Raw genomic sequence first — 10,977 nt, forward strand, 5'->3', positions numbered from 1 at the left:
ATGCTACTGCTGAATCAGAAAGACCTCTCTTAAAGGAGATGCAACATGCCATTAGCAAAATGCTGGCTACCAAGAAGTCATGATTAACTCATTCTTTTATGTCTAAAATTACTTTTTACTTTCTTAGGTTTTATGCAGATTAAAATGGCACAAGCTTGAGCACCAGTTTGTTGTATTGAGGCCGCTTGTTTGTTCCTGGCTGCTCAGACTGCTGAAATAATCACACAGATCAGTATTTTCTTTCCCAGCTTCATTCCTCTCCCACATTCCTCTTGGTCAATGAGGTGAACCCTGGGTTTCCTACTCTACCTCCCTAATTCCTGTCCCTTTTCTCTTTTCTGATCCATCTCTCATCTTCATTTTTTATATTTTCTTGGGTCTGATCTCATTCAGCCTGCATTCCTGTCCTGGCCTCCCTGACAGGGGACAATGGTCTTATATCCTGCAAAGTTTTATCTATTGTACTAGTTTAATAATATGCTGATTGGCCAGTAGCCAGTTAGGATGTATAGGCAGGGCAGCCAGGCAGGAAGTAGAGGTGGGGTGACCAGAACAGGAGAATTCTAGGAAGAAGAAAAGCACCTCTGTAGTCATCACCCAGAAACAGAGGAAGCAAGATGGGAATACCTTGCTGACAAAAGGTACCAAACCACATGGTTAATAGAGACAAGAATTATGGGTTAATGTAAGTTATAAGAGTTGATAAGAAGCCTGAAGCTAATAGGTCAAGCAGTTTATGATTTATGTAGACCTCTGTGTGTTTCTTTGGGACTGAAAGGCTGTGTGACCAGGCAGGACAGAAACCTGTTGAGATAGGAGTGGCGGCAGGGCTGCGTCCCTAGCACCCTGGCCACTTGGCTAGCTTATGCCCGAAATAACAACACACAAACTGTATTAATTTAAAGACTGCTTGGCCCGTTTCTATCTAGCCTCTTCTAGGCTAATTCTCGCACCTGGACTAGCCCATTTCTAATAATGTAAGCACTCCAAGGTGCGCTTACCGGGAAGATTCTAGCCTACATCCATCCTGGGTCGGAGCTGCCTGGGAGAGCGGAGCCTGGCATCTCTGCTCCAGAGAGCAGAGCTGTCAAGTCTACCCGGGAGAGCTGAGCATGGCGTCTCTGCTCCAGAGAGCAGAGCTGTTGGGTCTCTCCGGGAGCAGAGCAGAGTCTGACCTCACTTCCTCTTCCTCCCAGAATTCTATTCTGTTTACTCCTCCCACCTATGCTTTAACCTATCAGGGCCAGCCAAGCAGTTTCTTTATTGCTCAACCAATGAAATCAACAGATTGATATGACACTCCCACATCAGAAACCTCTGTCAACAGCCCCTGACACTCAGTTCCCTGGCTCTAGACTGTATTTATCACTCTGCCTCCTCCCCAGGAATGAGCTCCCAGGTCCTTCCTGCCCACTCTCTATCCTGAAACTTACCACTAAGATCAACATATCTTCACAGGGATACAGAATTTCAGTTTCAGAACCCAACCCCAGTTCCTAACCTGGATAAAAAAGTCAGTGAAGCAAAAGCAAGTAATGAGTCCAAGATAGAAAGACTGAAAAAAATTATCAGGTAAGATGTGTCTGCCACTTCCTTTGCTTACCTGCCTCAGGATTCTTTTCATCAACCAAGATACTGCCTGATGTCTCTGGTGCCAGACCTGAGCCTTTCAGAACCCAGGCTGAATGCTGAGTACCTTCATAGAACCATTATGCAGAAATTTCTCATGTTGTGTTTCATTAGGTTTAATGCTGAGGATAGAATGCGGGACTTCATGCTTGCTTGAGAAGCACTCTGCAGTCTGAGCTACATCCCCAGAGTCAAAGCACCTCTTAGCTCAGAAATTTTCCTTATTTACTTGGTGGTGAACATGGGACTAGAAGTATGTTACCAATTTGGTTGTTGCTTATCACATGTATCCCTGGGCATCAAAACACCGCATTCATACATAGTGTACGCAAAGAATACACATTGACTCTAAAAGAAATAATATTAAAATGGAGCATAAAATATAGAAATGAAAACAAAAGCAAACAGAAATATTGTCCAGGGTAGTCTCTTATGGAAGACCGCAGTGATCTTCTGAGTAACTGGGTCTAGAACACAAAGCACAGTGCCCAGATAGCATTCAACCTTTATTGGACATGCTGAAATGACAGTATGTTTTAACATTCTGAGCTAAAGAAAACATATTATTTAAATTCATTTCATTTACTTTTAAAAATGTTTTATTTATTTTATTTGTATGGGTGTTTTGAGTGCATGTGTTGTATATATGACTGGTGTCCATGGAAGTCAGAAGAGGGTGCCAGTGCCCTGGGACTGGAGTTTCAGTGGATGCTGAGAACTGAACCGGGTTCCCTGGTGCTGTTAACCACTGAGGCCTCTTTCCAGCTCCCTTTTCCTTTCCTTTTGAGACACTGGAACTCACTATGTACTGTGGACTAAAAGTTGACATCCTCCTGTGTCAGCATGCCCTGGTCTTTTAGGGTTTCAAAATAACATCTAGAAAATTCCAAATCCAGTGGCTTATGCTTGTGGCTCCAATATTTCTGTTCTGGACTGGGCTGTACTGAAGAGCCACATCAGGGAGATTCAAGGGAAGCTCTCCCTGTTTGCTGCCTTCTTTGTCCACTGAGACTACGCGAGAAATCCCAGTAACACATCTTCCTACATGAGCAATCAGTGCCTCACTGTGTGGTTCCTGTTGCCTGCTTAACCTCTGTCAACACTCCATCTCCTTCACTCTCTCCTCACAGACAACTTGACAACTGAAGGAAAGGAAGATAAAAGCACATTCCTGAACAGCCTGGATATAAAGGACACAAAGAACTGTAAGTGTGTACATAATCTGGTGTTTGGGGAAAGTGAAGAATACAAAATGTCTTCTCAATGGGAGATTGAGGATGAAAGGTCCAGTGTGTGTGTTAACACCAATGAAGAACAAGCTTATAGAATTATTTTATTATTGTACTTTTAGGTAATCATAGTGACACCCCGACTAATTAAAAATGTTCATTATAAATGGAAATTTATAGGTGTATTTCTTCATTGCACAAGGCTCAGGCGGAGGCAGCTCAGTCTGTAGTTGGAGCTGACCTAACAGGCCTAGTTGCCCAGCAGAGCTGAGGAGTTGAGATCCACTGGGACAATGCCTGTTATGATGTCATCTGATTGGTTCAGCTTTGAGGGCAGTCAGGATAAAAGCCAGGATCAGCTGCTCATCCCCAATATGACTTTTAATTTATAGCCACTTGTTATTAACCTAAAATTTGTTTTCTCTCTCAAATCTTAGGGCTCCTGTTACAGATGAACAACTCAGAGTTGCTCAGCTCAGGTAGGTTTTTTGCTTGACACACGGGTCTTTCTGTAGGGAAGCAAGGGTTTGCTAGGTGTGCAAGTCAAAGTGTTCTGTTCATTCATGGCTCTGATACAGCAGAGGAAAGTTAGAGACCAGACCCTGGGAAGAGCTACCTAACATGCAGAACACCCTGATTGCTCCAAGCTCCCCTGAGAAATACAGGAACAACAACAACAACAACAACAACAAAAAAGATTGGAAAGATGAGTAAGGCTTCCCACAGAAGGGACAGAGAAGGGCTGTGTAATTGTGCAGACCTCAGGGGCCTGAGATGGGTAGACTGAGAATGAGGGCCAGGCATCTCCCTCTTCTGCTTCCCAAGCTATACCTTCACTAGGAAAGACCTAGCCACCAACAAGGGACCCCTAATGTGCAGGTGCACCCTGCTGCTTGGTCTATGCCCCTCCTACTGCCTCTGCAGCTCAGCAGGACCTAATGCTCAGCCCTATTCCATCCCCTTTCACTTCGAGGCCCCCTTTCTGGGACAGCATCCCCCTTCAGCACTGCTCTGGAGCAAAACTGAGCCCCTTACTCCATGTTCCTGGAGGAGGAGCTGGATGTGAGCTGGGCTCTGTGCACACTGACAACATCAGAGTTGTGGGCTGCACACCCCTGGATGTTGCTCTTTCCTTCTAGCTCCCCCAAACCCTTTGCATTTTCTCTTTAAAATTTTTATTTTCTTGATTAAAATTTACGTTTATACTTATGCACAATGGAGATGAGAGGATATTTTGTGAAGAGTGTTCTCCCCTTACATGAAAATTTTATGAGTTTTGGGCTTAGGGAGCAAGCATCTGTATCTGTATCTGCCAAGCCATCTCACTTGTCTTTTATTAGTTCTTTCTTTCTTCTCTCCCTCTGGCTGGATTGTGTGCATGTGTGCGCATGTGTGATGTGTGTTTGTGCATGTGTACACATGTGTGTGATGCAGGTGTGCACGCATGTGTGTGATGTTTGTGGTGTGTGGTGTGTGTGGTATGTTTGTGCGTGTGTGCACTTTGTGTGTGCTCATGTGTGTGGTGTATGTGTGTGCTGTATGTGTGCATGTGTGTGGTGTATGTGGTAAGTGCGTGTGTGCGTATGTGTATGTGTGCATGTGAACTCATGGAGGCTAGACTTAGGCATCTTCTTTTACACTCTTCCTTAGTTTCATGGACAAGAACCTCAAGCTCACTAGATAGTGTGGGCTGTCTTGCTACTGAGGCCCATGCCCATCCAGCCATCTCTGCTACTCAGCCCCAGGGTTACAGGTGTGCAAGGGCCACACCAAGATTTTATCATTAGATGCTGGGGATCACGACTCATGTCCTCATGCCTACACAGCCAAACCATCTCCTCAGTCCTTTCTTTGTTTGCTTGCTTTTGAGACAGAATCTCATGTAGCCCAGACTGCCTTTGAACTCATGGTAGTTCTCCTGTCTCAGCTTCCCAAGTGCTGGAATTAGAGGTGTATGCACCACCATGCCTGGCAATGAGCACCTCCAACAAAACAGAAGACGAGCCCCCGTGGTGGTCATTCTCACCCAATGCTGCTCTTCTCCAATTGCTTTGATTCTGATGCCCCCGGTAGACCTTAGAAGTTCCTACCACTGTCTTTCTCTATAGTTTTCATCCCCACACCCCTGACCCCCAGTAATGCAACTTAGCCAGGTCTGGAGATCAGAAATGGGTAAGATCTGCTTGGGTCATGCCCCTAGCCTACCCCAGTGACCCTGACCACTTGCTTTAATGCACACTTCCACATCCATCATCTCTCCCCAAGCCCTGCACACAGCAGAGGAAAACTATCATTGCAGCAAAGGCTGAAATTCAACACCAAATGAGGGGCTAAAATGTTCCCACTTTCTAAACCTTAGCAGAGCTGGGACCACTGATGCTCTAGTCTTTGAATAGGACAGATAAAGACTCTATAGCTTTAATAAACTGCCATTCAGTGTCTAAGCCATAATACGAGGGTGGGACACATCAAGAGTTTCTGAATATCCACTTCTTCAGTCCTCCTGTGTTTGAGGGATTCCATTCTATTATGTGCACTCACACATGCACACACGTGCCTATGTGGGGAGTCAAAGGATGACTTGGGGAAGTCAGTCTCCCACCATGTGGGTTTCTGGACTGAAATCAGGTGTCAGGTTTGGGGGCACAGGCCTTGTTGTTTGAGTCACCTCCTGGCCCCAGGAAATCAGTTTCAGAAAGTCAGACTAGTGGTGACCCCAACTTTAGAAAATCAGGCTGAACCTGACCTCTCATAGTAGCCCCAACTGTTTGCCAAATGAGAACCAGGAAATGTGGAAATGGGAAGGCATATCTTCATTGTTAGAAGATCCAAATTGTCCAGGGTTTTATGACCTTGATTCAAGGCCTCTGTACAAAATGATTCTACTACCACGTGGACTGGGGGAGCTTCCCTCTGCACCCACAGAACAGAACCTCTTAAAATCAGGGGCTAAATTTGAGGCCTGGGGATGGAGTGTGGGGAGAGATACTGGAGAGGGGGTGTAGAGAGCATGGGCATGGTATCCCACATCTATAATTCCAGCACTAGGGAGGTGCAGTTTAAAAAATAAGAAGTTCAAGATTGTCCTTAGCTGCACAGAAAATTTCAGTCCTGCTTGGGTTATATGAGACCCCCCTTCTCAGAAAACAAAAATAAACAGGCAGAAGTCTTCTCTGAGGACATGGATTCTGAATTTGAAGGGGAAATTCTCCCTCTAGCTACATCATGAGAAACTCAAAAGCCGAATGCTGGAGGACTTGGCCTGAAACCATCCCTCTTCACTCTTCTTTATCTTTCCACAGAACCTATGACCCTGGACATGGCCTCAGCTGACCCAAACCTCATCTTTTCTCAGGATCTAAAGAAAGCAAGCTTGTATGTCATCGATGGCAAATCTAATACTCAGGCAAAACCTCGACAACTCTATCCTTTCCACTGTGTGAGGGGCTCCCCAGGCCTCTCCTCAGGCTGTGTGGTGTGGGAGGCAGAAATCCAGGGACCCCCAGGTATGCTTGGCATAGTGGGTGTGGTCGCCAAGTTGCCTCAGGGGTCCCAGATTCAGAACTCTGAGCCATGCTGCTTGTGGGCATTGCGGATCTCGTCCTCTGGATGTCAGCCAATCACCAACTGCAGTACCCAGAAGAATCTCTCAATCTGTCTTACGAAAGTGGGTGTCTATGTGGATTATGACCGTGGAGCTATCATCTTCTATGATGCAATCACTAACAAACATGTCTACACCTTCCAAACTTCCTTTGACAGACAGGTCTTTCCCCTTTTTGGGCTTTTCCCTACCTGCAGATCTATCACCCTGAGCCCCTAGGGCTGCTCTCCCGTGGGTCCCTTAGTCTCTTCCCCACCCATCCCTCATGATTGAATGCAAGTGGCAGGAATGAAGCTTAGCCCTTCTCAGGCACACTACATACCCCATACACACTCCATACACCCTACACACCCTAAACACCCTATACACACTGCACACCCTAAACATATATACACACACTACACACCCCACACACCCTAAAAACCCCACCCACCCTACACACCCCACACACCCTGCACACCTTACACACCCTACACCCACTACACTACACACACACCCTACACACTTTACACATACTTCTTTCCCTGAGTAAAGAAGACAGTGGACTCTCAAATACTAACCACAATGGTTTTCATCACTGCACTTCATAAAATGACATAATTGAAAATGGCCAAACTTTATCAACAGTTAAGTAGAAAATATCTGGCCACTCCCTGCTTGAGATGCAAGTCCAAGACGCCGTCCAGCACCCTGCCTGCCCCTTTCTCTACTTCACTACCTGCAGCTCCCATGACTCTAAACTTGAACAACCGACTCTCACCCTTTCCTGAAGTCTGAGAACCAGAGGCTACTTGCAGAATCAAGTCTAACTATAAGTATGACAAACATAGATGACTATTGATCTATAATTCTTAATACCTATATAACTTAAAGATTAAGACAATAAACAACTGTGTAATAAATGAGGACAATGACCTCCAAATGTAAATGATGTATAAGTATCTTGATCAGAGGTAGAAATGTACATTGAAATATAATAAATTTATATCAATATATAAAAACTTGTTTTAAGCAGAGGTAGAAGCATGCATGCATACAATATTCTATATAATTTAACTTTGTATGTGCTTCCCACAGCAGCATTTTCTACCCCTTTTTGTTTGTTTAACATATCCTTTATAGTTCAATTTGATCTTTCTATAACTACTTGACCTGTAGGATTGTGTGGTATACCTGCAACATGCTTAATATTATAATATGCAAAAAATGTTTCATTTTCCTAGAGACATACACTGGACCACTATCTGTCTTTATTTGTGCATGTATACCCATGATGGCCATAACTTCTAATAAATGTGTGATTACTGAATCAGCCTTTTCTGAGCTTAAAGCAGTTGCCCACTGAAAGCCTGAATAAGTGTCAATGGTATGGTGTACATATTTTAATTTTCCAAATTCTTTTTTTTTGTGGTTACTAAGTTTAATTCAACCATTATACCCCGTTTTGTCTCATAAAAATAACAAAACATTCCTATAAAATCGCATTATGATGTAAGGACAGGTTTCTTGCTCTGACATAGTGCTAGAAAAATGTTGGCACCAAATGCACTTAAACAAAGTGTTAAGGCTAATGCAGGTGTGAGAACTGTATTCCACTGGATTTAGCCGGGCAGGGCCTCTTCCTGGGCGGCAGACTGGCCATGCTCTGGGCCCAGTTTCAGAGAAAGAGGAGCGAGTAAGGCAGCTGCTATGGGTCACTGTCTCAGGTTCCCATAGTCTCTCAGCCATCCAGGCCAGCAAGTGGTCTTGGAGCTCTTCTCTCGCTGGACCAGCAGCAGGGCCAGCACAGTGATGTCAGATTTTTTTATTGACAATGCAATTTGGAACTCACAAATCATTTTCTACTTAAGAAAGCAGTTACAAAAGGAGGTTTGTTTCTATCATTGTATCATTTCCTTATAAGTTAAAGATGTTAGAGTCTGGGCAAAATAAGCAAACATTTATGACATTTTCTTAAATGGAAAACATACTCTGAATTCCAAATGACATCCTCATGACTTAACCACAACCCATTTGAGTTGTTACAGAATTACATACATGTAATACATGTTTCTTGGCTTCAGGAAACAGGGCAGCAGAAAGGTATAAACTCTTTGGTTGACAAAGCCATGGTCAAAGCCCTCAATGAACCAGGTGCTGGAAGCAGAACCCCGCAGGGGCTCCTGCAGGCACTTTAGCATCTAGGCCAATGAGCGTGACTGCAGAACTGTTGCTTCCCCAAACTCTGAAGAGGACATTTCTGGCATCTGCTATAAAGCTCTGTAGCACCACTCAGGAGCCCTTTCACAGACGCCCACAAGCGGGAACCAAGGAACTAAGGCTGCAGCCCTTAAAGACGGAACAGGACGGAGATATGCCTGACATGAAAGACCGGGCAGCAGGTAGCATGGCTGTGGAGCCAGGATCTCTGCTGTCAGATGACAGTCGTGACCTTATTGCCAAAATACTCACTATCCAGGCCTGAGGGGCACTGTTCACGAACAAGGTTAAGAAGTCTGAAGCTTTCTAAAGGTGGCTTAGGCCACTCTTCTGCTTTGGTGTACACAGTGATGTTTTCTAGGTGTTAGAAGCACAGTCCATAAGCTGCTGATCTTAACAATACCTCTGCAGATGGCTAAAGAAACCCACCCAACCCAGTGTTCTTCAGCAGGTCTTCCTCCCAACTACAGGAACAGACGGGAAAATCAAAAATTCACCCAATACCTGGACATATTTGAGTAGTCTTTAAAACCCTGCAGAGGTTGAGGCCTTATGTACAGGAAGAACCACAGATAGCAAGAGCCCTCACGGTGAGGAACTAAGGTTAGACTCAAGGCTGATGGGAGAAACAAAAGGAACAACCCATATGCAAACCTGGCATGGCAGGAATCAAACCAACCATAAAGGAAGACAGGCTGCTACCTAGACCTGGCCATGGTGTTAGGAGCAGGAAGGAGACTACAATTCAGAGGATCAGGGCATCCAAACCTTCCACTCAGGACAAGACTGAGAACAACTGTTTGATTTTCTGCTGACTGCTACCAAAAAGAGCAGTCACATTCCAACACTACAGGGTGACGTATTGAGGGGAACAAAAGGAAAAGGAGACACTAGGGCTCAGAGGTAACCTCAGAGGTGGAAACATTTTGGTGATAAGCATTCCCTGAAAGGAAAGGCTATGTAGACCTCACTCTGTCTTTAAGAGTTTTTGTCTATGTGTTTCTCTTCCATCCCACAGTGAGGGATAGGTAGTTTGTTTGTTTTTTCCTTTCTTTCTCTTTTCTTTTTTTCCCAGCCAAACCACCATTCTTAGATGCCCAACAGCCAGCAGACTGTTGATACAAGGACGAGACATACCCTAATGAGCCTTCTGCTAACGGGTGCCATCTCTTTCGCCCTTCCCAGAACCTTACTGTTCCACACAGAACAACTACAGACGAGGCGTAAGAGCGCCCCACTTTATCCCCACAGATGTGTATCTTGGCAGTCTGGAAGGCACAGTCCTTCTGCAGCTCCTCCAAAGGCATCAGGCCTATGAGCAGGCAACCCCACACGCATGACAACCCCTCTCCCACCCCGACTCATTTGGGTTAAAGGAAGCACTAACATTTCAATACCCTATCTCTGAGTTTCCGGTCTGAGTACAGGCAGAGGAGGAGCCTCTCAATAGAAGGAGATGCTGGATTTGCCTCCTGGTGGGTTCAGGACCTTGTTGTGGGACCAAGGCCGCGGTCCCAGTCTGGGCTCATGACTGTCAACTGTAGGTGTGGGCTCTGTTATCTTGGCATGGTCTGCTTCTTTTGAGCTTCCCTTCTCGCTCTGCTCTCCTCGGGGTAAGTTTGTTGTATCTTTCAGGTCCGATTTAGAGTCTTCACCTTCACATAGCAAAACATGATCCTTGGGCTTGTTTGGGTGTGCCAGGGGTGCAGTGGCAGTGACTGGGGACCCAAATATGTCACTAGTCTTCCCGCCAGGTGGGTTCAGTCTCTGTCGAGTCTGCACAGGAGTCGATGCATCAAAGATACCACTTCCTTTGCCCCCTGGAGGATTTGTCCGCTTCGGTATGTTTTTAGGTTCTTCAGTTGGTCCAAAAATATTAGATGCCATCCTATTAGGTTTGCTTGAAGGAACACCTTCTTCTGGACTTCCAAAAAGATTGCTCGATTCTCCTCCTGGGGGCTTCATGGATCTGGAGCCCGACTCGCCAGGCTGGCCGTCCGAGCCCTGGAACATGTCGGCTGCCGCCCCGCGTCTCTCCAAATTCTTCAAAGTGGAACACATCCATCTGCCAGCTCACATTTCTTTGAGTACCCTTTGGGTTACTCCCTGCAGGTAGTGGTGTTTGGTTATAGAAAGAGTATCTCTTTATATTCTCCTTGGCTTGTTGTCATGTAATAGAAAACTCTTTAAACCTTTGCTATTGACATGATTTTTTATGAAATTCTTAGGCCTGCAACACACTTCCAATTAATAATTGCTCAATTTCTGCGCTAGCTTGTGCTAGAGGACCTGGCAGACCCATATGAGATCGGATAT

At 45.2% G+C, this 10,977-nt stretch overlaps 2 protein-coding genes across 2 annotated transcripts in view; one reads left to right on the forward strand and one right to left on the reverse strand.

Annotated features, from left to right (window-relative positions):
- Positions 1-7,740, forward strand: part of LOC126494282 (E3 ubiquitin-protein ligase TRIM31-like) — a 16,138-nt gene extending 8,398 nt beyond the window's left edge. Inside the window, exons 5-8 of the mRNA XM_050131537.1 lie at positions 1,441-1,559; positions 2,748-2,834; positions 3,296-3,337; positions 6,161-7,740. Of these exons, the coding sequence (XP_049987494.1) occupies positions 1,441-1,559; positions 2,748-2,834; positions 3,296-3,337; positions 6,161-6,681 (769 nt within the window). The 3' untranslated portion in view covers positions 6,682-7,740. The remainder of the gene's footprint in view (positions 1-1,440; positions 1,560-2,747; positions 2,835-3,295; positions 3,338-6,160) is intronic.
- Positions 7,741-9,719: 1,979 nt separating this feature from the next.
- LOC126494270 (jupiter microtubule associated homolog 2-like) lies at positions 9,720-10,692 on the reverse strand. Its single transcript, XM_050131523.1, has one exon. It carries the CDS (start codon positions 10,672-10,674, stop codon positions 10,105-10,107), a length of 570 nt encoding a protein of 189 aa, XP_049987480.1. The 5' UTR covers positions 10,675-10,692; the 3' UTR covers positions 9,720-10,104.
- Positions 10,693-10,977: the final 285 nt, after the last annotated feature.

This window comes from Alexandromys fortis, unplaced genomic scaffold, assembly GCF_014885135.2.
Source record: "Alexandromys fortis isolate MF-2015 unplaced genomic scaffold, M_Fortis_MF-2015_v1.1 scaffold_372, whole genome shotgun sequence".
Taxonomy (NCBI): Eukaryota; Metazoa; Chordata; class Mammalia; order Rodentia; family Cricetidae; genus Alexandromys; species Alexandromys fortis.